Raw genomic sequence first — 24,787 nt, 5'->3', positions numbered from 1 at the left:
TTTCGCCAATACATCCCACGATTCTGTGGATACAAAGTACCAGAATAATGAGTAACATCACAAAATCAACTAGAAACACTTAAAATATTAACAATATATAGATCAACATTTGAGGACAGTATATATAATATTTAGCAAAAGGTCAGTAATTAAAGACGTGTCACACTTGTGTGTGTCACAAAACAAGACTACACATAAAATCCAATAATAAAAGTTTGTCACTATTTTTTCTGTTTGTTTGGTTTTTTGTTGTTGTTGTTGTTTTGTTTAATTGCTTATTTGTTTTTTTTTTGCAAACCAGTACATTTCAAATTTGAAAATCTATGGATAGCAACAATAACACTTCGGCCTCTAGGTGGCAGCATGTGGCTGTAAGTCTGCGATGACAGCTGCTCTAAAAAATAGTAGAAGAAGAGTCTTGTCACGTGACCTGTAAATCAACGTGCTCGCTGGGAGTCTGGAAACAGTACACATCTGTACTGTGGAATCGATGTGATGATGCTGGGGTTTGAAGAGCTGCTGAGAAGTCTGCAGGACTGTGTGATCTCCGAGAATGAAGCAGCTGAGAACGTCAGCCGGACTCTGAGGCAGTTTCTTCAGAAACTGTCTGAATCGTCCAGGTAGCAGCTGCACCTCAGGCACGCATAGCTATTTTCTAAAACACTGCATGCTGTTCTGAAAAGTTTGGCTGAATAAGTGCGCTTCCGTGAACAGGAGCGGCGTGAAGAGATGCAAGGAGCGCTGCTTGGAGGAAGCTGTCCAGCTGCTGAGACAACTTTCTGAAGCACAGCTGTCTGGTTTAGAAAACGACCATCTCACACTTCTCGTCAGGCTGCTCATATCCACGCAGCTGCAGATGGTCGGCATCTCCACAGCTTGTCGCAAAGTGGACCAGGTTGGCTTTACTTTGTGTCCGATGTGGCTGTTCGCAGCTTAAAGACAGAAAGGCACATTTACACCTTTATTTTATTCCTTAACAGATGTTGCAACATTTAGCAAAGGTGGACCACCAGCTGGTTTTTAGAGAGACCCGTGAGTGTTTCCACTCCGTAGTCCACAGTGACCAGGTACAGAGTCCTCACTTCGCTTTGGTTTGTCGCACATTTCCATAAAAGGACTGCAGCCAACTTTGACCTTGTCTTCATTTCAGATTTTGTGTTTTGAGGATTTGCAAAGAGGTCAGAACAAATTTAAACTTACATTTATTTTTAGTAAGTTGCCACCTTTAACTTGTGTTTAACTGTTGTTCCTGTGCGTATATATATATATATATACACACACTGTCTGCAGCTTGTATGTTCCTGGAAGACAGCACTGTTGGCCGTGAGGTGTGGAGAGAGTCGTACATGTCCATGCTGAACAAAGTTTCTGAGTTACTCCCTGTCGCACTGCAGCAAGAATCCCTGAGAGATGGACCGCTGTGCTACATTACAGTCAAGGTATGCGAGGAGCAGTGTGGATCATCATCAACTTACTGCGTGACCTCTGTCACTGACCGGAGAACTGTAATCTCTGCAGGTGTGTTTGCAGATATTCCAGCTGTTGTCCAGTGATGTTGCTCCTCTGGTGTGGGATGAGGAACAGAGAGCCCCAGTGCAAAAGATCCTGCAGACCCTTATGGCCATAATACTTGTACAGGTTTCTAAAGAATTAATTAATCACTCACTTACGGGATAAATGTCAGCTGTTACAGCTTAATGCTGACTGTGTCCTGTCGTGCAGTGCTGCAACAGAGACACTCGTCTTCTTGCCGGCACCGCCGTGGCCATGCTGATCAACACAGCCTCAGAGAACGGAGCTGGAGGAGCTGCAGCCTGGAGTCTGCTACAGGTCTCTCACTTGGGTATGGAAGCAGTGACATGAATGTAGAAGCAAATCAAGCACTGGAATTTGAACAGATATTTACCCAAGCGAACATCTGCCAATACATGTAATATATGTTGCACTATGTCTAAAAATTGATCAGAAACTATGCACACAATGTGTTATCACAGATTCTACAGCACACTGTAAGTGTGTGGACACTCGTTGCTGAATAGCTCCCACTTCCTGTTATTTCTCAGAGCCCTGGCTGCTGGCTGTCGGTGTTCTCCGGGTGCAGTGCGACCCTGCAGAGAAGGATGGAGTGGCCAGACTGGCTGTTTGCAGAGGTCTCCTGACCTGCTGTCGACCTCACATTTTGCTCAGTTCACATGAGGACGCCCCAGAAGTAAATCTACCTGAAGTCCACCTCAGAGCATGCATTGTGGTTGTGTTTGCTTTCATTTCCAAACTTTTCTCTTTAGAATCGCCTGCTGCTGCACGGTTTGTTTCCTCTGGTGTTTACTTTGTGCGAGGAGAAGCTGGATTGTCACTACTTTGCCTTCGAAGGTGAGTTGCTGCCTAAGCTGTTTGTTCATGCTTTGCAACACTTCTGTGGCCTACATAAACCTGAGGTGTTGTTGCAGTGTTAAACTTATGGCTGAAGAAGGTGAAAGAATGTCTGGCTGATCTGTGGAAGGCGACACGTGTTCGCCTTCTTCCTGACAACTGCACTCTGCTGCAGCAGCTCATTCACCTCATCTGGACCAATGCAGAAAGCCCGGTGAGAACAGAACTATTATTGTTAAGTGAAGTGGGACGTTTTTAATATTCAAACTCTTCGATAGACAAAATTGGCAATATGGAAAGAATTACAGAGGACAGGAGTAGGATAGGCAGAGGAAAGGGGAGCAGAAAAAATATCCTATCATATTCTGCTCCTCTCCTCTATAATTCTTTAGTAACCATGTTTGTCTTGTATATTTTTATGTCTGATAGACAAAAGACTTAAAATAGACTGTAATTGGAATCAAATTTGTTTATATTCTGTCTTGGTTGATGTCATATTAGCTGCTCAATAAATCAGAATCAGAAACTTTATTGGCATTGTCACGAGAACAACGAAATGAAGAATGGTCCCCGATCATTGCATCATCCCTAGCAATATCAAAATATAAATAAAACAATAAAATTCAATAAATAAAATAGATAAGAATACTTAAAATACTAATAAGATGTAACAGTAAAACATTCACATACATTCCCACACACATGCTTCAGGCCGTGCATAGATTAACACAAGAGTGGCGTGATGGACATTTTTTTGTAGTATTGAGATGTGTTATTGCAGTTGGATAACAGCTGTGTTTGAGTCTATTAGTCCTTGCTCTGATTGCCCTGAGGGCAACAGTTCGAACAGGGAGTGGCCAGGATGTGAGGTGTCTTTTATGATGTTTTGGGCCTTTTTAAAACAGTGGGCGTTGTGTAGAACTTCCAGTGTGGGGAGAGGGCAGCCAGTGATCTTTTGGGCGGTGTTAATGATCCCTTGGAGTGCTTTCCTCTGAGCCCCTGTGCAGCTAGTGTACCAAATACATATGCAGTAAGTTAGAACACTCTCAATGGTGGCTCTGTAGAAGGACACCAGCAGTCTCTGTGTGATGTTATTCCTCCTGAGAATTCTCAGGAAGTACAGTCTCTGTTGGGCCTTTTTCAGCAGCTCGGAGGTGTTCACACTCCAGGAAAGGTTCTCCTCTATATTGACTCCCAGGAAGCGGAAGCTTGCCACCCTTTCTACACAGTCCCCATTTATGAATAGTGGTTGGATCTCTGCCTTTTTCCTTCTGAAATCTATTATGAGTTCTTTGGTTTTTGAAGTGTTGAGGAGGAGGTTATTGGCCTTACACCATGACGTCAGCTGCTCCACCTCGTCTCTGTACGTAGACTCGTCTCCCTTGGAAATGAGCCCCACCACTGTGGTGTCATCTGCAAATTTCACAAAGATGTTGCTGTGGTGGCGAGGAGTGCAGTCGTGTGTGTAGAGAGAGTAGAGCAGTGGACTGAGCACACAGCCCTGGGGTGAGCCAGTGCTGAGACTCAGGGCTGAGGATGTGTGATGGCCAACTCTGACTCGCTGTCTACGGCCCGAGAGGAAGCTGTTGATCCACATGCAGGTGCTGTATGGAAGCCCCAGGTCTTGTAGCTTGGCCACCAGTTTGTGTGGAAGGATGGTGTTAAAAGCTGAGCAGTAATCCACGAAGAGCATCCGCACATAGCTACCATGCTCTTCCAGGTGAGTTAATGCAGCATGGAGTGCTGTGGCTACAGCGTCTTCCGTGGACCGGTTTGCTCTGTAGGCAAACTGGTGTGGATCCAGGCTGCGGGGCAGGGCTGCTGTGATGTGTCTGTGGACCAGCTTCTCAAAGCATTTCATTACCACTGGGGTGAGTGCCACCGGTCTGTAGTCATTCAGGCCGGTGATGTGGGGCTTCTTAGGCAAGGGGACTATGGTGGAGGACTTCAGGCAGAGTGGGACAGTCGCCTGTGCGAGGGATTTGTTGAAGATCCTGGTGAAGATCCCAGCCAGCTGTTCTGCACAATCCCTCAATATTCGACCTGGCACACCATCAGGACCCGCCGCCTTCCTCGGGTTAACAGCCTGCAGCATGCGCCTCACCTCGTGCTCTTCCAGGCTGAGGGTGGTGCTGCTATGGGTGGCGTGTTGCTGCTGTGGCTCCAATACCTCCGGTACCCTGGTCTCAAAGCGGGCGAAGAAGATATTCAGCTCCTCTGCCAGCTCCAGGTCACCGTCCGCAGCGCCGAGATTGATCTTATAGTTGGTTAGGTGCTGGATGCCTTGCCACACCTGCCGGCTGGTATTACTGTTCAGATGGTCCTCAATCCTCCTCCTATAGTCCCCCTTTGCCTCTCTGATGCCTCTCTTCAGGTTGGATCGGGCTGTGGTGTAGTAATCCCTTTTGCCAGACCTGAACGCAATGTTCCTCTCCTTCAGCAGCTGCCTGACCTCCCGGGTCATCCAGGGCTTTTGGTTGGGATAAGCCCGGATCCGTTTGACTGCTGTAACAGTGCCTATGCAGTGTTTTATATAGCAGAGGACACTGTCTGTGAACATTTCCAAGTCCTGATGTTCAAAGATATCCCAGTTAGTCCTGTCAAAACAGTCCTGCAGCTGCTGAGAGGCACCCTCTGGCCATATGGTAATATTCTTTGTGATGGTAAGAGCAGTTTTCTTGAGGGGGGCATATGCAGGGATTAGAAACAGTGACAAGTGGTCAGACTGACCCAGATGTGGCAAAGGTCTGGCCCTGTAGCCCATTTTGATGTTGGAATAATAAAGTCATATTACAGCCAGGGTTGTCGTACTGTGTGTTTGCAGGTGGACGGGGTGTCAGAAACTGCTCGCAGTGCATTTTTTCTGCTGCTGGATCTCTATGAGATGGACTGTAAACAGTTCTGTGACACAAAGAGGGCTCTTTATCTTACTCTGCTCGAGCGAATAATGAAGCTACCTTGGGAAGCCAAAGCTAAGTATCATCGCCTGTGCGCCTTGCTGCCGTATCTGGGTACTGACAAGGTGAGAATTTAAAGGCAGTTACAGTGTTAATTAAGGTTGTGAGCTAGTCATTATTGGCCATGTCTTTGTTTACTTTTTCTGTCTTTCTTTTGCCCTTCCTGTCTTCAGCTGCTGGATCAGTGTCCTGAAATATCCAGTCATCTCCTGAAGTGCTTGTCTACCAATCACCTGGCACCGTGTGGGTCAGAGCTTTATAAAAGTCTGATCCAGCAGCAGAGGCGAGAGCTGTGTGATGGCTCTTCTTCACACGCGGAGCTGGATCTGGCGAGTCACTGGGCACGGCGTTGGCAATCTGTCCTTCATGAGGCGCTGACATCTGAAGTGCCTCTTCTACAGAACAACAGTGCAACGCAGTTATTACCCTGCACCTTCCAGGTGTTCCCCTCTGCTGTGGACCACATGCTGGCCTCCCTGGACCCATACACCCCAGGTCACCTCCACGCCTGGGCCTGCATCTTGAGCTCTTATCGAGCTGTAACTGGAGACTCCCTCTGGGCCCTTCAGGGTAGTTCCACCTTAGAGACCCTCCAGCTAGCTCTAGGATCTGCAGATGACAAAGTACGACTTGCTGCTCTCAATCTGCTCTGCTGCTGCCCGAAGACCAAAGACACACCAACTCCGCAGGAGATGGCGATCATGAGGACGTTCATACCTCAGAATCTAAACTGCGACTCCTCGCCTTTTCGCCAACATTTTCAGGCTGGAGTGAAGAAATTTCTGATTCGGATCAGAGATGGCTGTTTGGCATATGTCAGAGGACAGAAGGGCAAAAAGAAAGGAGAATCCTCTCACTCGGAAAGGACACAGGATCTCTTAGATCAGGGAATAGGTGAGAAAATCATCATTTTTGAATGAGACCTTTCTAGTTCCCCATTTTTGTCCTTAGACTATACTAGAGTAGCTTTGCATGATTCACAATTCAAAATAATCCCCATTTAACCTACACCAGGGCAGTCAGGTGGTCCTCTGTATGAAACAAACTCTCCTCCCTTTAAGGCGATCGTTCCTTTAAGCCAGCTTCTTCTGATTGATAGGCAGTCTCAAACAGGTTTGAACAGTGCGTAGGTGAGTGACTTCTTCTTTTCATATGTCATATAGGATTTGTGGAATGGCTGAGTCAGCTTCCATACACCTATCTGGCACCAGGACACAGTTATCAGAGAAAGAAGACGGCATTGCTGTTGCTCTCAGCAGTGCTGGAGACCTGCACAGACACCTGGAGCCCAGACAGGAAGAAGGGACAACCTCCGGGTACGTTTGGAAAATGTGATGCTGATATTCTACACTTAACAGATTTTTTCCCTCCTGTTTTTTGGCTTTTAATGATATCTGTGGAACATGTTTGCAGCAAATATCAGTTCTCTCATTAGCTGTGCCAGACAGAGAGGACAGTGGGATTTCTTCTGCAGGACGAAACAGCTAGTACTTCTCAGCTGTTTGGAAGATTCTACAAATGAGGTAGAGATGCCGTTTCTTACCTTGAAATTTTAATTGGTTTAAATCAATCGAAGCTGAATATAAGGAATCCCCCCCCCCCCAGATTCGGGAGCTCGCTGCTGGGTTATTGTTGAGATTTTTTCCACCCAGTTTTCTAGATGATCTCACTGAAGTGCTGCATACGAGAACTAAACAGCTTCTATGCAGTCCCCGGGTGCAGGAGGCCCAAATGGGAGCACTGATGATGAAGATCCTCCTTCAGAAGTAAGAACTGCTCTCTAAAGGCTGTCGTTCTTATTATATTTCTTTTTTTTGGCATGTGGATTCAAAGCACAAGCTGTTGATTAATTAAGAGTTGCAGTCTATTAGAGAGTGGTGTGTTTTGGTCCCCTGCAATATGTCACTATTGCACAATACTGTAGCATTTCCAATGCTACAGTACTTTTCTTGCTTTTGGAGAATTGAAATGATAAGATTCTTTAAATGATGCTGTAGGTCCATAAACTCCTGATTGTGTAGATGCAGTTGGCAGTCAAAGGAACAGTTTGCATTGCCTGCTGATAATACAAAGGAACTTTAGAAAATGCTTCACAGGTAGTGAGATTTCTTTGGCAGGGGAAGTTACTGAACACCCAAACTCTGTGAAAAAACATAAATCAGGGTTAACTCAGATTAGTAATATAGTTGCTAAAATAAAAAGACATTTCCACTAGAAGAACATGTGATTTTTTAAAAATTTACAGACGTACCAGAAGCTTTGTTCTCACCTCACGCTTAATAAGAGCCAGCTCACTCAAAACAGAGCTGCCACTGCTCATTGAAGAACAGTGCAGAAAGGATGGCGTGCAGTTTAGTCTTCTATATAAGAAACTTTTGTGGCTTGAAAATACTTGTTTGTATTCACAGGTAATATGAACTAAGGAGACACAGTATTATGAAACCAGACATGCAATGTTTTACATAAAAACAGAGCTTTGTTTTTAGCATTGATAATTGTAATGTACATCAAACTGGAACAAACTGCTTAAAAACAGCTTCATTCTCACTGATGACATTTATTCGTTGTATATTTTGGACTCTGATTGGACTATTTAGATTCACTGTGGTGTGACGATCGGATCCATTGTGCCATTTTTTTTTTCTGGGGACACCAGGAAGAAAATTAATTTCCGTTTTTTTGTCACTGTAGATCAAAACACCAGTGTGAGGGCTGCAGGCTGAACAGTAGGGAAAGTAACTCAAAGGCCTTCTGCATGGTTAAAGTCCTGGTGAAGGAGCTCGAGGAGCACTATCTAACAGCCAAGGCAGACATGATGCTTGCTGCCAGAGAAAAGCCTATACATGGTGAGACTGAGAGACATTTAAGATAAACCTCAAAAAAAGTTTCAGTCCTTTAAATCCTGTCACGAATTGGGTTGCAGGTGCTCTAAGTGCTCTTCAGAGGTGTTTGCTTGAGACACCCAACAGTGTATATGACACACTTGACCCCAGTCTGAGCATGGAGGTGCTGGGCCTGCTGGAGAACATCTCTCTGCTGCTGCTCGGTGTTCTTTACGGAGATCCGGAAGCATGTGCCAGCGAGAAGGGTAACAGAACAGTCTGCAGAAACACTTCTCACTTAGTTGAGATTTATTTCTACACCTCTCGAGAAATTACTCTGTCTCGTCCTAGATGCACCGCCTTCCTTTTGTGATATGGGAAATGCCATCAGCTCTCTGATAGCCCAAACATCTGCAGGTGGCCAGGCAGAGGGAGAGGAGTGTGTCCTGCTCTCTGAAGAGCACAGCCTTGTTCTCACCTGCTGCTGGGTCTCCCTCAAGGTATAGCTGTAGATGTAGATGCACAAACTGATTGCTGAACGTTGAAGATGTTTTTACCACTTTGATAAATGTGCATTATTTGTTTTCTGATTAGGAAATAGGAATATTTTTAGGCTCTTTGGTGGAGAAAATTCTCACACAATCCAAACCCAGCAAGTGCCTTCTAACAAAACAGGATCTAATCAAAGCTGCAGAAATATTCAAGAATATTCTTCTCAAATGCCGTCACTGGGTAAGTTTTATAGAGCCCACTGAGAGGCACTGAGTCTGGATGTTCTAAACTTTATGAAACTATATTTTTTCCTCACCAGGGGGCAGTAGAGGGATGTTGTATAGGTTTCACAAAGTTCTGCGCTTCTCTATTGAGCAGCAGTGATCCAGAGCTCAGGGATATCCCAGCCCAAATGCTGAAAAAAGTAAGTGATGGTGCATTCCCGGGTTGAAAGCTTTACACGGATTGTTGGCTTTTAGATTGAGTTTTTCCACTCGTTTCTGTTTACAGGGACTGCAGGTTGTTCAGTGTCTTCGTTCTACATCTGTGACCCGGCGGGCTGCGGGGTTGCCTATGCTGATCCTGTGCATTTTGTCTGCAGAAGAAGCGAGTAAAGCAAGACCACTGTTAGCCCACAGTATGCAAACCTTGCTGGAAACAGCCAGAACTCCTCTAAATGATGACTGGGACCAAACGTTGGACCTGCCACAGGTGCGTAGCTACAGAGGGAAGATGTTGGTTTTTGTAATTAAAAAAGACAAAACAAAAAACAGCAGAGGTGGTGGAATAATTGTGCTTTCCTCTTACAGGTGTGTGCAGTGCACACCCTGCAGGCTCTGGTGCGGAGCACGGCTTTGGGAGCAGCTATCCTTCAGTTTGCGTCAGATGTAGCTATCTTGTCACTCACTCTGCTCAGCTCTCCTTGCTGGGCCATGAGGAACGCTGCTCTGCAACTTTACAGTGAGACACTCACTCATTTAGAGTTTTAGTTTTACTATGTATTTGTAGTTTTTCATCATGACTGTTACTGTGTTTTCTCCATTTTTAAATATCTGTACAAATATATGTAATATGTAATACCTCAGTTTCCTTTTAAAGAAGAAACCGATTTTGATTATTGAGGAATATGGCTATTAAGTTCAGCCCTAAATATCCTCTGTTTCCAGGTTCTCTCTGCACACGAATGCTCGGCCAGCGGTCGACCTCTGAAGAGGCTGGCCCCACGCAGCATGCTATGTCTCCTGCTGCCTTCTTCTTCCACTATCCTGCACTCCAGCCCTTCCTCCTGGGCGAGCTGAGAGGGTCGGCACAAGACCTCGAGGGTCCACCCAATGAGGCCAAGCTACATCTCAAACCCTCGCTCTACCCTGTTCTCACTCTGCTAGCCCAACTCCAGCCCGGTGTTCAAGACTCAGAAGAGTGTGTAATGTTTACATTTCTCTTAAACAGTTTGATTAGAAGTAAGATTGAAACATTACAGTGACTTTACAATGTCACTGAAGACCAGCGATTTAAGGAAGGCATTTTAGGAAGTTTTCACATTTGCTTTTTTGCTTAAAGTCAGATAAGAAAATCAATATTACTCTCATGTCTGCACAGTAAATATGTAGCTATAGCTATCTACCATAACTACTGAGAGCAAGAATAAAACATTTAGAAATAAGCAATCTCATTTTGCTGGAATTCTTGACAAGAATAAAAATAAGTATATTCATCAAAATGTTCCTTGTATAGGTCAGCATTTTGTTTCATTTATACATTTCTGGTATATGTTAGTTGCACATTAATAAATCTCTGTATTGAGCAATATTTAATTAAGTGAATCTCCTGGCTTTCCTCCTTTCTTCCAGAACTTTGTCAGACTTCCTGCCTCCTTTACTCCAGCTGTCTGCCAGTCCGATTTACAGTGTGAGAATGATGGCCTCAAAGGCTCTGGTTGCCATGACTCCTCCCTCTGAGTACATGAACATCCTCATCAACCTGACATCTCAACTTCCCAGTCCACAGCAGCAGTGCTCTCACAACCGGCTCCATGGACAGCTGCTGCAGATCAAAGCTATTCTAGAAAGAGCTCTCTGCGGCAACAGGTGAGACTTAAAAGAGCTCTTTATTCTTTCATCTCACACTTTCAGGCTTTCAAAGGGCTTTGTTCATTCATCAGAATGTCGGGTTTTGAAATCCTGCTGCGTTTCCATTAGCAGCACCCCTTCAGATAACCTGTTTGAGGTGCTGAGCAGGATAATAGCGTCACTGTGGATGGTGACTGAAGCTCAACGCTGCCCCCTGGTGAGAGCAGTCTATCTCGATGTGGTCGATGCTCTTAGAAGATTCTGCTGTGAGACCTACCTTTCAGATCTCAGCAGCACACTCCTGCGTCACCTCCAAACACCTCAGCAGAGTCTTCAGGTGTGTGAATTACTAACCCGTTTATTGGGCCCATAAAAGGTCTTCCAAAGCCTGATACATGTGGCTGGTGCAAATGTAGCTCCTTCATTTTATATAAAATAAGCACAAATGTGACTGTTATCAATATAATTAAATTTTTTTTAAGGATTCTTCTCTTGATCTCAGTCACTCAGTATCTAGTTGATTCAGAAAATATATTTGCAGCTGCTTTTACCACAAGTCTTTCTTTGTTTTTGCCTAATCCGCTCTGTATTGAGCCTGTCTATACCTGTTTCCACAGGTTGGGATGTCATCCTTCCATGAAAAAGCCATTCACTTTCTATGTGCAGATCAACAGTGGGCATGCAAAATCTGGGAGAACTTCTCTTCAGCGAGCCCTGATCTTAGACTCACATTGGTTGCATGGGTCCTGGATGGGCAGAGTTTGCGGCAGACTGGCTTGAAAGAAGTGGTCCAGAGGGTGCTGCAGGTAAAACGTGATTTGTTCCCTACACTTGAGGCAGCACAGAGAAAGCAGACTTTCCCAAAACCAGCCGAGCAGCTTTTTTTGTAACGACCTTCTTATAATACAATGAGAGGAAACCTTTGAGCCAAAGATAATCTTAAATATAATGCCAGCCGAGGTTGACAGCTGGCAAAAGAAAGGGTGTGCCCGTACACTATTATAATTTGGAAAAAGGGCGACTCTAGCACAGTCGTGCTGAGGATATATTCCCTTTATATCACTTGTGTGTTATGTTATCGCTAAATCAACCAACTGCATTGTTTCCTGCCAGTGTTACTCACCCATTTTAAAAAAGATCCGATAAGATCCTGAATATCTGCAGACAGTGGGAAAGATGATTCTTTTGTGGTTTGGTGTTTATTTTCCAGCAGTTTTTTTTAACCTGTTCATCTGATTTGGTAACAATGCATAAGCACTGCTTTCAGTAAACTGAAAATAAAGAGAAATTATCTGTTAAAAGACAAAAAAGAACCTGAACGTCTTACAATCAAATCCACTTCCAGGCAAATTTAAGGGAGGCGTTGTTGAGCCGCAGTGTGGAGTATTGCAGGAGCTACCTTGCAGCCCTGGTGGCAGTGATGGCCAGAGGTGATACCGCTTCATCCCAGCGTGTTGTACTCTTGGCCCCACTGGAAGAGCCAGTTCTGCTTGAGTGTCTGGATTTGCTGCTTAGGGACCTGGAGGACCAGAGAGGCGGGCCAGAGTTTCTATCCCAGGCTTTCTCTGCTGCTAGCCTGCTGCTGTCCCATTGGCCACAATCCAGGTTTTTACACATTTTATTGCCCCACTTTATTTCTTTATTAAGTCCCATATTGGAGTACGTCTCACTGCAGCCCTAATTTTCTTCTTTTCTTTTGCCAATCAGTCTAAAGATATCCATGATCCAGCGCTGGTGTGGTATTTTGGAATGCCTTTGGGCCCCAGATGTCCCTGAAGTGCTCAGGATAGCATGCGCTGAAGCTCTGTGTGTGGCTGGAGCACCACTCATGAGCCACACAATGAAAGAATGCAGCACTCTGGTTCCCATTATGATCAGGTATTAAGGAAGTCAAAGCATGTCGTCAGGTGATGCACTCTGATGAGCAAGACTTCAGAACACTGAATCTTCCCTCCTAGGTTGATCAACACAGGCCTTTACTTGCTGCAGGACCAAAGCCAGGAGGTGAGGATTAAAGCGGCTTGTTTCGCCTCCGTGCTCCACCATGCAAGAAGAGGCCAAAGCCAGAGGAATGTCTACCTTGTGCAGGTCAATCAAGCTCTGCCATTCCTCTTGGATGTGCTGCTAGAGGAGTGCTGGGATGCTCCTGGCACACTGGAGGTGCTGATGTGTCACCTGCCTCAGTCTGACCTCAGATCTGTGCTGAGACATGCCTCGGTGGAGGGGTACGTTTCATCACTGAATCAATGCATTTGTACAAACGTAACCATATAACCATATTAACTGCGTGTGGCTTATTGCTCCCTCTCTCAGGTGTTCCAGTCTGTATGAGCAGGATGAGGCCAATGTGTTTGCAGAGCCCTCTGTGATGTCCGTGCATGTACTGCCTTACCTGCTACAGATGGCTGAAAAGTACTCTCAATCCTCTTCTCTGGCACGGAGCCTGAATTCATGGGCACAGGACAATGCTGCACAGGTGGTAGACGGCCTTGCAGTCTGCAAAGAAGTCCAGCCAGGTGCCACATTAGCATGCCAAACGCCATATACATACTCTTGCATATTTGTGAATTTTCAATGTTATAATTCAATTATTTATTCTTTCTATAGCTGAATCATTGACCCCCTTATGGCTGGCTCTCCTTGTGGACCCCCGTTTCCACAGCACCCTGTGTGGCCTGTTGACCAGGGCTGCCTTCCTCCTCCGACTACTGAAAACATCTAATTGTATACAACACCTTTGTGATCCTTTATCCGTGAACACGCATTTACAGGACGTTTGTAGTCTACTCACTCAGAACGGTGTCCACTTTCCTTCTGCTTTGACAGCTGCTGTGGCTGGAGAGCTGCCACTACGACAGAGCGCTCAATGAGCAGAGCCTTTTTGGCTGATGTGGCTGTGGATAAAATTACCTGCAGACACTTGAAGAATGATGATGATGGCATACTCGTATAAGGCCCAAGGCGTGAATGAGTATTGCAGATCCTGATGCTGCAGTACAAGGTTATGTAAGAGCTGCTACCACTTCTGGACATTATAATATTTGCTCTACAGAAAAGAGACCATCCAGGCTCTTCATGCCAACTGAACATATGCTTAAAAAAAAAAAGAGAAGAAAAAGAAAACAGCTGCTCCTCCTAATCTCTAGAGGGATGTTAATGATACAATGCCTTTTAATAAAGTTTAATAACATTTTCTGAGGGTTGGTTCATTTCTTGTAGAGCTACAGTCACTAGAATAGCAGGTCTGCCTTTGATCACCATAAACAGTTTCCCAGCTACAAGTTTGCTGTGTCTGAGCATCGACAGCAGTGAGGCTCAGAGTGATGCAGTGATGTAATGCAACAGCATCTGGAGAAATTATCTGCCTGCTACCCACCAGGGGAATACAGTGCATGCTTTATTGTTCCATTAGAGGCCTTCTGCCTGGATAAGTGTTCCCTTTCCAACCACATGAGGGCTGATGATTATGGACTTGAATGTGATTGAGAGCCGGCGGTTGCCCTGCAATAGACCGCACACTTGAGCAGTCTTACATCACTGCTTTTGTTTGAGATGGGCAGCTCTTGTTATTAGATAAACAGGGACATCAAAGCGGGTGTACATGCTGTCATTGGACATGATTAGTAGTGCAGCATTATCAGTTTATTTGTATCTGAACCTACCTCTATATGTGCTTGCACTGTGCATATATGAAGCGCTGCACTTGTGTGCATCTAGGTTATGCAACAGTAATGACTATAAGCTTGTATTAATGGCTCGTAGATTAAACTTATGCAATGTGTCTTCTATGAGCCATGGCAAAATCCACACCTGAGTACTGTGAGATTAGCGTGAGCCTCAAAGGAAACCGTGTGGGCCGTGTTGATACCGGCTCATTTTAAATAATGGAAGCAGGAGAACACAAGTGTGGGGGCCATATTTGGACAAACATAATCATTCTATCTAGAATCCTTTAAGAGTTTAAATAGTGCCTACAGCTTGCAGCTGCAGATAAAAACAAAACCATGCTTCCCTTCCTTAGTTTTAAACACACTTTACTTTCCTACTTTTTAATAATCTTGTTATTTTAACTCTTGAAAGCTTTTTCACATGCCTGAAAATAAAAGTGTACTTTTAATGAAAAGCTATTTTAATTGTGTTTTTTTTGACTGAACGCTCCTTTATTCCCCTTAAACTTGAAAACAAAGTATGAGAAGTGAGTTTAAGGTCATGATGGTTAGAGATTTCCTCCTGGAGGCAAAGTGTGCATGAAACTGGAAAATGACCATCTGCTTCAAGAAAAGCCTCTGACGGCCTTTGTGACTGACAGTCTCTGGGTTCTCAGTAAGCCCGTGCCCTTGGTAATGAAATGATTAACTATGGCAACGTGAAACAAGACCATGTATGCGAAGCCTCTTTTATGTGATGTGTAAATAAATACTGACGTGTGTGCACTGCACTGTTTGGACGTCATGTTTTTCCACTGTTCTACCACAGGGACCCAGCTGATCTTTGCGTTTGCAGTGAGAAAATACCCACACTTAGTTTTGTTTTCTTTTTATAATGACTTAAATCTTATATGAAATCTGAAATGACAGCTTCTTGTATCTTGATTTAAAAAAAAAAAAAGCTTATGCAGTTTATATAATCAAGAACTTTTTTAAGGGTGATACTTTGGAAAAATGTTAGTCATTAATATGATTAGTGCTGCTTACTATCATTTTCCAAACCTTTAAATCATCAAATATTAGGCACAGGCATCTGGATTGTCAATGTGAATGGTCAACCTTACACAGCCTAAAGCTTCAGATCACTCAGATTTAGTAGTTTAATTGTTTAATTTATATGCATGAGCTGGAACATTTCAGGAAGTTTAGCCTTTTAACGTGAACATTTAGCGCAGCAGGTCTCTGTGGAGGAGAACAAAGATGAATGCAGACAATGCCAACATGTGTTTTCACAGATTTCTTTCATTTAATCTCCAACAAGGCATATTTATTATAATTTAGTCGATTTCAGATAGGGCTCAGACACATTTCTGAAGGTAAGGAAGTCTTCCTCATCAGGTTGGAGAAACTATAATCGAATGGTCATGTTGACTTTTTGATTCCTTACCACGATGGAGAGAAATTTCTTAGGAGAATTCTTTACAGCAGCTCATTTCTGGAGAAAGTCGTGCTGATAAAAAGTGCAAGTGTTTATGACATAGATAGTCTCAATGAGACAAAATGATTAGATCCAGAGAGGCCAGAGTGTACTGGAGCGTACGGCACACATGTTCACTGTTTGCTCTGGTGATTGCCTGAAAACTGAGTAAGCATATATTTGAAAAGTGGCAGAGTGAACATTGACTGAGTCACGGGTTGGCTGCCCTCTTTATTAGTCAGCCAACAATGGCACAGGCCTCCACTCTGCTTTGAGCATACAGCTCCCTGTGCACAGGAAGAGACAACTGGCAGCCCTGCTTTATTAGGTTCAGCAGAGTCAACTTCTGACAATATCCACCTAAAAAAGAACAAAACAATGGGGGAGGGGGAAAAAAAAAAGAAAGCCTCCTGGGGTGGAGAGGAAGCATGGGAAACAGGAAGAGGGAGTTTGGATAAATGCACCAAGTAGTTAGAGCCAGATAAGACCTTGCAGTTGGAGAGGGATTAAAAATGGAAAAGTTTTTAATTTTTTTTTCATGGAAATGGAAAAGTAGAGCAGCTATTTATAGGAAACCAGAGAAAAGGCTGTAAGTGTGGAAAATAGTCTTGGTTAAGGAACAGGATCGAGGCTTGATAGTTGGGGGGGGGGGGGGGAATAAGTTCTCCTCACAGCTTAAGCAAAACAATCTCTTATCAAGGCTGCACGTATTATTTTTCAGGGTATGCTCTTCATTGTGCATGTTCATTGTGTGTGTGTGTGCGTTGCATAGGAATCTGGTGAGGCTTTAGGACCTTGAGGTTTGCACTGCAAAGGACACCTCTTCCTCCTCCACCACCACCGCAGAAGGCTGTTTACGAAGTAAGCTGAGAGCTCGTCTTGACAAAAACAAGGGCTGGGACTGCAGCAAGAGGGGCAGTGTGTCTGAATCCAGCACAGGCTCGTCCTCCATCGGAAACACTTTGTATATATTGAAATATATATATATATATACATTTTTGGTGTAGAGGGAAAATGCTGTCTGTGAAATCAGCCCGTCAGCTCTGCAAAGTGTTTTTCTCTTTGCACGTTGTTTTCCTGAGCGTGGCTCTGGTGGAGAGCAGGGCATCAAATGGAGACCAAAAAGGTAAAGTTGTGCTTTATAGACTGATTTTTATGTATGTGTGTGTTGAATTCCTCTTTCTTTTTTTGTTTTTCTAAAAGCTGTGCTCCGAGTGAATGTTTATATTATTTTTCTATCCTTTCGTTTTCTTTGCACAAATAAGTTCATGTCTTGCGCTCACTTGTTGTTTTGCTGTTTCGCTCAGACTGCGTGAGATCCCATGGTGTGGACTACAGAGGAGAACAACAGAACTCCTCCTCAGGTCTGAGCTGCCTAATCTGGACCAATACTACAAGGGACTATGATGTTACAATCCATCCAGATTCAGAAAAAGGTACAAAATTATATTAGATCTAATGCCCCCCTTAAAATGAAGTCAGATTTGAAATGCCCACAGTTATTGGGCACAACAGTTTCCGTGCTGGATAACAAACAGCATGGAACATCTTGGCTGAGGTGCTGACATGGCAAAATCAGAGGAAAGGCTGTGAAATACAATAAAAGATGTGAATTTTCAGCATCTGTGCCTGTTGATGGTGTTAAGTGGCCTATTTTATGCACCAGTTGCTCTTTTCCTTTGTTTGTGCTCATACCAGGCCGTTCATTGTACTGTGATGAAGTAGTGTTAATGATTAATGAATCCACACAGTGGGGACAGACATGTAGAGATTGGCCTTTATTTCTACAAGGCATGGTATCAGACACATGCTATTTTTTTTATCATTCCTCCCGTAGGTGTTGGAGATCACAATTACTGCCGAAACCCAGACGCCTCTGAGAGGCCTTGGTGCTACATTGCTGGCCCAGATGGAGCAATTCAGAGAGAATCCTGTGCACTTGAGACATGCAAAGGTTGGTAAACCCTATACACAGCGGTAATTATTAATACTATACGAGTTGTATGCACAGTACAACTTCCATTTGCACAACAAATTCGACATTTGTAGAAACATGGCCAAAAATAAGCTGCACTGTCTGGCCTTGCAGTAGAAATGGGGGTTTTTTGTTTTTTTTGCTAATAATGATGTTTTCTAGCTTCTCAGCTTGAGGTAAAACTTATTAGTCAATGCAAAAAGTGTGCAGCCAAGTTGGAAACTCTTATCACTTAAAAAACAAAGTTTCCATCTAGCACATGTCTAAAACTTGTTCCAGTCTCATTGCAGATGGATCAGTGATGACTTGCTTTTAAGAGTGTAGTAGGTCAGCTGGGCGCTGTTAAGTTACTCCGAGGAATCACGCGTGACCTTTGTCTCCGTCTCTTCTGGGGAGCCAACAAAAGTCATACAATAACAAAGCACCAGCGCACGCGTCTCAAACTTCTGTTTGGGGAAAGCCGTTGACCACGCCCAGCACCGAGCTTATTGGCACAGAGGAGAGGTTTTTCCCACGGAGACAGCAGCTAATTGGCTGAATCAGTTTATGACTTCCTGCCCTTTAACTGGGGCAGAGTTGATAAACAAGTTCTGTGGAGGAAACGGGGAACAAAAGATTTAAAGAGCAGACGTTGTCATCTGTTGGAGTGGCAGTTGGCTGTGCTGGGCTTGTTTGTGTCTGGTACATTGGAAAAAAACAACCCAAAAGGCACGTGCTCGTCAGTCCCCTATTGATTTACATCCCAACAGTTTGTTGAGAGAAATCTCAGAGCTTTCGTCATGCCACAACATTACCGCTGTTTTTGCGTCAGCGGTAATGTTGTTGGACCAGCAGTAATTGGACACCACATGGTCCACTTCTGGTCAAATTGAAGTACCGCCACACACTAAAGAATAAAACTATATATTAGGTTTTAAAAGCATAAATACATATTCTTGGGTTAGGGTTGCCAAAGTGAACTACTTCATGTAAAAGTAGAGATAAAAGGTAGGAAATGGAAAAACTCCAGGTTCAGACCCAGAGTGTTTTACTACGCAGACATGCTGCTGTAGTTTTTGCAGGATGTTCATTGGAATTGCCTTTTCAAACATGCAATGACTTCACATTCTGGAATGGCAGCATATGTTTCTCCAAAACGACTGTTACTACTTTTACATTACACGTCACTGTGCAATGTTTAGCATTAATAGTGCCTTCACAGATTAGCAAGCATCCTCAGTATACTAAAAAGTTTTTTTATGGCCAAAAAAAAACAACCTATTACTTCTGTTATATGGCAAAACATGACTTGGGGAAAGACCACTAAAAGGTTGTTTTGCTGTATGTTTAGAACAATACTCTTCCATACCAGCAAAGACTGAATCCCTCAGTACAAAAGCAACCACTCCCTCCACAGAGAGCGCTCAGCCAGCCAAAGCTTCGCGGGGAGATGTTCCAGCTCTGCAGCCAGTGATGGGGATCAGCCAGCGAGTTCGTACAGGACCAGCAAAGAAGAAGGACCTTGGCGCTATTGGTATGCTGTGCTTTTTTGTACTTTAAAAACATGTATGATGCTGGCATTGTGCACAAACCTGCAGCTTGAATACGTTTTAATTATAAATTACACAGTTTAGTTTTTAAAGGAGCTGAAAGTCTTTCTTATATATCTGTATCTTCTGTTTTAACCATTTTCCTCTTCTCCTTTTGTTTTTCAGGATATGTCCTTGCTATCATCATGATGGGGATTATAATCGTCCTTGGAGTGGGCATCACATTGGGCTACTTCTATAAGAGGTGAGCATCTTACTCACAGCAGGCCAGCTGGTTCAGTATCAGAGGGATTTGTGTGCATGAGGATGTTCAGGATTGTCTGTTCATGGATGGTGAGCTACTTAGATGTGAGATAAAGCCAAAATGCGATCCTTCAGAGTTGCATCGTCCAGTTTAAACCGGCTTGTAGTGTTTTTGATAGCTTTGAAAGGTGGAGGAGAAATACCGGAATGATTCATTCACACGACATCACGTGTCATCGGCGTACTCTTAAGTTTAGGCCATCGACTATTAAACAGATTCCCTACCGATGGTCTCTGTTGTTCTTCTCAGAAGCAAGGCAGCAGTTTTATGAGCTTTCTCACAAAAACCACAACAGAACATGAGGGCAAACGTGGCATGAAATGAAATGCCTGCAGTTTATTTTAAGCAGGAGGGGCTGAATGGGACAGGAAGCGTACAGTTATGTAACGTGCAAAACGTTAGCCCCGATGTTACAAAAGAGGGAACTCGGGTTCCCTTTGGCAAACACAAAATGCCCTCCCGGATCTGTGTTGCGCTGTCCTATCTGATTAGCGCTGCCCCGTCCTCGTTTTCTATTATTAGGAAGTGATTACTAATAAGGAGGAGAAGCATATTATGTCAAAGGGTTTATAAGTGGCCTCAGCATACACTGGCAGCATCACCACCAGTAATGGGTTTGATGAGTGGGAGACATGCTTACATTCTTTGCAATTCGCTGTCTTTGACTGACTCTGCATTATCTTATGCCACCTAAAAGAAGAGCTGAGGAAAGATTTCACCCCAGACTTCTCCAGGCAAAGATTGCACACTATATCCCAGTGGAAACAGCCTGCAGTGGGAATAGATAGCTTATTGACAAGGAAACCAATCCCCTCGAGGCTTCCCTTCTACCCCAAACACCATCCATTTGGATTACCTCCAGGAGTGCACTGATTCATTTTGTAGCATTAAGTACAAGTAATCTTTTTTTTACATCTCGTGTATCGCTAACCCTCTGGTCCTGAAAAGAAATGGAAATTTGTGAGAAGTCTAAAGACTTTGTGGTGATATAAAGTGTTTCAAGGCAGAGCAAAGACAGCACAGGAGCAGGCAGATAGGCGTATATTGGCCTGTTTTGGCTTCAGATCAGCAGAAGGTCACCTCGTGCTGCTTCCCGTCGCTGCATTGCCTTGGAGTAGATAAACTCCCTGCCAGCTTGTGAGTTCTGGGTTCCTCTGGCCATCTGTCCCACTGCTGACAATGCAGCGCTTGGTGTAACAGGCTGTGTTATCTACGTACAGTATGCTCTCTGAAGACCCTTATCGTGAATATGCTGCCTCGGGTGACGCCCAGAAATACAGTGTGTAGGATCAGCGACAAGGCTTCTGAGTGCATGCGAATGATAGATATTTTCATGATGCTGAAAACAAAACAAGACTTGACTGTGATTGGTTGTTTGCATGATAGCTAAGAGTTAAAAGGGAGAATGAACAAATGCTACTGTTAATTAACAAAAATCCATTTAGAAAAATCAGTTATTGCAGATTCATCTTTTGAGGGTTAACTATATATAAAGAGATATCATAACCGATCTATGTTTTGTGTTTGCCTTTAGGGGTCGGGACCTGAAGAAGCAGCATGAGCAGCGGGTCTATGAGCGTGAGATGCAGAGGATCACCCTGCCCCTGTCGGCTTTCTCCAATCCCACCTGTGAGCTTGTAGATGAAAACACCATTGTTATCACAGCAGAGCATGAGACCACTCCCGTGCAGGACGACGCGGATGGCGGAGACCCTCTCATGGCCCAGCAAGCCGGTACCCCTGGAGCATGAGCGGGCATCTAGTTCCTGATGATTTTTCTTTTCTTTTATGGACCAAAGCACTCCCATCTCCCTGTTTCTCCTTTCCACCTCCCTGAGTAATGTCTATTTTAAAGGAGCAGGGGGCAGTGTTGTCTCCGGAGACTTGAACTGAATGAAGCTTTGTCCTTTCTGTATTTGTTCTTAACACGTGAGGCACAAACAAGATAAGTTCACACACAGTGGACACAGCCTTAACAACTAGAAACCCATTACAGTGGATCTGTTGTTAATGAGCACGTCTGGAGGTCTTTAATGTTCATATCTGATACTTTTGATAGCCAAGAGAATAAGGGCTATTCTCTTAAATAACAATACGAATATCAAGTCAGTGTTTATAATAATACGTAATGACACCAGTGTGTAAAGAGGTGTTGTTTGGAACGGGGAAAATGTTCATAACCTTTTGCTTTTCAAGGGAGGTTTGATTATGTGATGGATATCTGGTTTATTTTGATTTGTAGTGACCTGCTGGCTGTGCTGGCGGGGAGGCACAGACAAGAAACCTGTGCGCATAAAGACCGCTTTTTCTTGCGTGCACACTTGTGATACAGATGTGGTCCAAAAATAGTCTCCCTCTTGAGACAGGATGAGGGAGTGTGAGGTAAGACAGGCCCACTAAAGACAAGGGAAGGCCTATAACTCAAAAAACTGCCTTAGCATGATACTTCTGAATGTATTTCCTTTATAATGTTCCTGGAGATTTGTTTTTCGTGTTCAGCCGACAGGTAAATTTGATTTGAAAACATCGATGGTGGTCCCGGGAAGACGTGAAAAAGAAGACTTGCTATTTTTTTTTCACAGGTTAAGGAGTGACAGGAAATTTTCCAGAGTCTCCTCAGGATGAACGAGAGACAGTAGTTAGACGAAATAGCACTGCCGCAACACAGACCAGACGCGTTTAGAAAACAAAACAAAACATAAAAATCTGTCTTTGCAGTGCAGGGCAGTGTAGCTGAAGAGGTCTAGATTAGATTGACACTTTTGAGGTGTGCGCTGCGATGCTTTAGAGTTGACACAGGAATGGAGTAGATAGTAGAAACAGTCCAAAGTTTAGGTGTTCACATAAAAACACTCGAGAACATGATTGCATGTGTATGGTTGCCTGTTGTACGTTTCCCCTTCTGAGGCTTTTATTGTGTCTTAAAAAAACAGGACTAAAATGACTGCTTGAGAATAATTAAAAACGTTAGACATCATCAAGATTTTGCAATGGTAGTTTTCACTGCGTTACTATGTTGTTTGTTATGATCCAATCACTCCAGAGCATCTTGTTTTGTGATTATTGCTGGATCCGTATCACTGGTAATGTTTAGTTACTGCTGCTCCGTTATTTTAAGTGTCTGTGCGCTGGCTGCGATCATTGTTTATAGTAGCAGTGTGTTTAAAATACTTTTGTTCAGCGTTTGGATTTAGAACTTGTATTTTTATGAATGCAGATTTTCACTGCCGAGACTGAAATAAAATAAAAAAAAGCTAAAAGTACAACTTATAAGGTGTGTTGGACTCACTATGTTCTTTCTTACATTTATTGCAATAAAGAAAACAATACAATAGAGCTGATTTGTTCAAAGGAAGGACGTTTTTATGCACTGGCTCCCCCTGCTGGCAGTTCTTAAACACAACACAGGCTTAGGTTTAGCTGACTGTTTATAGGACAAAATCAGTTAAACATCAGAAAACTTAAACTTTTGTGGATCCATTCCACCTGCTCTGGTACAAATGAAAAGGGACAACACGTGCACTGAAAGGGAACAATCTTGCAGGTGGTAACGGAATCTAAATCCTTTACGCGAGGAGCACAACAGGAGTCTTACAAAATGACCTCCAGCTGGCTGATGATGTGCATGTTTCTGACCAAACTGTCAGAAACAGACTCCATGAGGACCTGGTGTTCTTTAGTGGGACCTGTACTCACAGGTCAGCACCATGCACGTGGATTGGCAACTGTCATACAGGGAGTGCAGAATTACTAGGCAAGTTGTATTTTTGAGGAATAATTTTATTATTGAACAACAACCATGTTCTCAATGAACCCAAAAAAACTCATTAATATCAAAGCTGAATGTTTTTGGAAGTAGTTTTTAGTTTGTTTTTAGTTTTAGCTATTTTAGGGGGATATCTGTGTGTGCAGGTGACTATTACTGTGCATAATTATTAGGCAACTTAACAAAAAACATATATACCCATTTCAATTATTTATTTTTACCAGTGAAACCAATATAACATCTCCACATTCACAAATATACATTTCTGACATTCAAAAACAAAACAAAAACAAATCAGCGACCAATATAGCCACCTTTCTTTGCAAGGACACTCAAAAGCCTGCCATCCATGGATTCTGTCAGTGTTTTGATCTGTTCACCATCAACATTGCGTGCAGCAGCAACCACAGCCTCCCAGACACTGTTCAGAGAGGTGTACTGTTTTCCCTCCTTGTAAATCTCACATTTGATGATGGACCACAGGTTCTCCATGGGGTTCAGATCAGGTGAACAAGGAGGCCATGTCATTAGTTTTTCTTCTTTTATACCCTTTCTTGCCAGCCACGCTGTGGAGTACTTGGACGCGTGTGATGGAGCATTGTCCTGCATGGAAATCATGTTTTTCTTGAAGGATGCAGACTTCTTCCTGTACCACTGCTTGAAGAAGGTGTCTTCCAGAAACTGGCAGTAGGACTGGGAGTTGAGCTTGACTCCATCCTCAACCCGAAAAGGCCCCACAAGCTCATCTTTGATGATACCAGCCCAAACCAGTACTCCACCTCCACCTTGCTGGCGTCTGAGTCGGACTGGAGCTCTCTGCCCTTTACCAATCCAGCCACGGGCCCATCCATCTGGCCCATCAAGACTCACTCTCATTTCATCAGTCCATAAAACCTTAGAAAAACCAGTCTTGAGATATTTCTTGGCCCAGTCTTGACGTTTCAGCTTGTGTGTCTTGTTCAGTGGTGGTCGTCTTTCAGCCTTTCTTACCTTGGCCATGTCTCTGAGTATTGCACACCTTGTGCTTTTGGGCACTCCAGTGATGTTGCAGCTCTGAAATATGGCCAAACTGGTGGCAAGTGGCATCTTGGCAGCTGCACGCTTGACTTTTCTCAGTTCATGGGCAGTTATTTTGCGCCTTGGTTTTTCCACACGCTTCTTGCGACCCTGTTGACTATTTTGAATGAAACGCTTGATTGTTCGATGATCACGCTTCAGAAGCTTTGCAATTTTGAGACTGCTGCATCCCTCTGCAAGATATCTCACTATTTTTGACTTTTCTGAGCCTGTCAAGTCCTTCTTTTGATCCATTTTGCCAAAGGAAAGGACGTTGCCTAATAATTATGCACACCTGATATACGGTGTTGATGTCATTAGAC

At 43.8% G+C, this 24,787-nt stretch overlaps 2 protein-coding genes and 1 long non-coding RNA gene across 7 annotated transcripts; 2 read left to right on the top strand and 1 right to left on the bottom strand.

Moving 5' to 3' along the window:
* Positions 1-414: 414 nt before the first annotated feature.
* Positions 415-15,115, top strand: LOC147317414 (tRNA (32-2'-O)-methyltransferase regulator THADA). 4 transcript variants are annotated; one of them, XM_086314314.1, is made up of 32 exons: positions 415-620; positions 715-895; positions 981-1,067; positions 1,151-1,178; positions 1,291-1,439; positions 1,519-1,638; positions 1,723-1,843; positions 2,064-2,209; positions 2,286-2,370; positions 2,448-2,584; positions 5,195-5,392; positions 5,501-6,221; positions 6,491-6,643; positions 6,741-6,850; positions 6,933-7,093; positions 8,019-8,173; positions 8,251-8,415; positions 8,501-8,649; positions 8,744-8,881; positions 8,961-9,065; positions 9,152-9,352; positions 9,451-9,601; positions 9,808-10,060; positions 10,492-10,728; positions 10,840-11,047; positions 11,328-11,516; positions 12,056-12,315; positions 12,418-12,588; positions 12,669-12,935; positions 13,024-13,226; positions 13,318-13,434; positions 13,537-15,115. In XM_086314314.1, the coding sequence occupies exons 1-32, from the start codon at positions 496-498 to the stop codon at positions 13,578-13,580; spliced, it is 5,535 nt and encodes a 1,844-aa protein (XP_086170440.1). In that variant the 5' UTR covers positions 415-495; the 3' UTR covers positions 13,581-15,115. The 4 variants fall into 4 exon arrangements, with proteins under 4 accessions (XP_086170440.1, XP_086170441.1, XP_086170439.1 ...); XM_086314313.1 differs by having other exon boundaries at positions 416-620; positions 10,843-11,047; positions 13,318-15,114; XM_086314312.1 differs by having other exon boundaries at positions 416-620; positions 13,318-15,114.
* On the bottom strand, positions 9,784-13,963 carry LOC147317415 (uncharacterized). The gene is made up of 3 exons (XR_015131835.1): positions 13,502-13,963; positions 12,110-13,206; positions 9,784-11,981 (listed from the first exon to the last, which is right to left on the bottom strand). It is a non-coding gene; the product is annotated as an uncharacterized LOC147317415 (long non-coding RNA).
* Positions 15,116-16,529: 1,414 nt separating the features above from the next.
* Positions 16,530-22,908, top strand: pik3ip1 (phosphoinositide-3-kinase interacting protein 1). Of its 2 annotated transcripts, none has more exons than XM_086314310.1 (6): positions 16,530-16,960; positions 17,142-17,270; positions 17,672-17,788; positions 19,206-19,322; positions 19,504-19,582; positions 21,177-22,908. In XM_086314310.1, exons 1-6 carry the CDS (start codon positions 16,849-16,851, stop codon positions 21,391-21,393), a joined length of 771 nt encoding a protein of 256 aa, XP_086170436.1. In that variant the 5' UTR covers positions 16,530-16,848; the 3' UTR covers positions 21,394-22,908. The 2 variants fall into 2 exon arrangements, with proteins under 2 accessions (XP_086170436.1, XP_086170435.1); XM_086314309.1 differs by having other exon boundaries at positions 16,664-16,960; positions 19,140-19,322.
* The last annotated feature ends 1,879 nt before the right edge of the window (positions 22,909-24,787 follow it).

This window comes from Aulonocara sp. 'chitande type north' Nkhata Bay, linkage group LG12 (genome assembly GCF_057382095.1).
Source record: "Aulonocara sp. 'chitande type north' Nkhata Bay isolate Kocher_YH1m ecotype deep benthic linkage group LG12, A_spYH_male_GT1.1, whole genome shotgun sequence".
Taxonomy (NCBI): domain Eukaryota; kingdom Metazoa; phylum Chordata; class Actinopteri; order Cichliformes; family Cichlidae; genus Aulonocara; species Aulonocara sp. 'chitande type north' Nkhata Bay.
This window is presented reverse-complemented; position numbering and strand designations above follow the sequence as displayed.

Excerpts from the sequence above, each read along its gene's own strand:
- pik3ip1 (XM_086314309.1), top strand. The coding sequence starts at position 16,849 with ATGCTGTCTGTGAAATCAGCCCGTCAGCTCTGCAAAGTGTTTTTCTCT. Across the intron at positions 16,961-17,141 it reads ATCAAATGGAGACCAAAAAG|ACTGCGTGAGATCCCATGGT; the intron begins GTAAAGTTGTGC and ends TGTTTCGCTCAG. Across the intron at positions 17,271-17,671 it reads CCATCCAGATTCAGAAAAAG|GTGTTGGAGATCACAATTAC; the intron begins GTACAAAATTAT and ends TTCCTCCCGTAG.
- LOC147317414 (XM_086314312.1), top strand. The coding sequence starts at position 496 with ATGATGCTGGGGTTTGAAGAGCTGCTGAGAAGTCTGCAGGACTGTGTG. Across the intron at positions 2,210-2,285 it reads CACATGAGGACGCCCCAGAA|AATCGCCTGCTGCTGCACGG; the intron begins GTAAATCTACCT and ends TTTTCTCTTTAG. Across the intron at positions 9,353-9,450 it reads AAACGTTGGACCTGCCACAG|GTGTGTGCAGTGCACACCCT; the intron begins GTGCGTAGCTAC and ends TTCCTCTTACAG.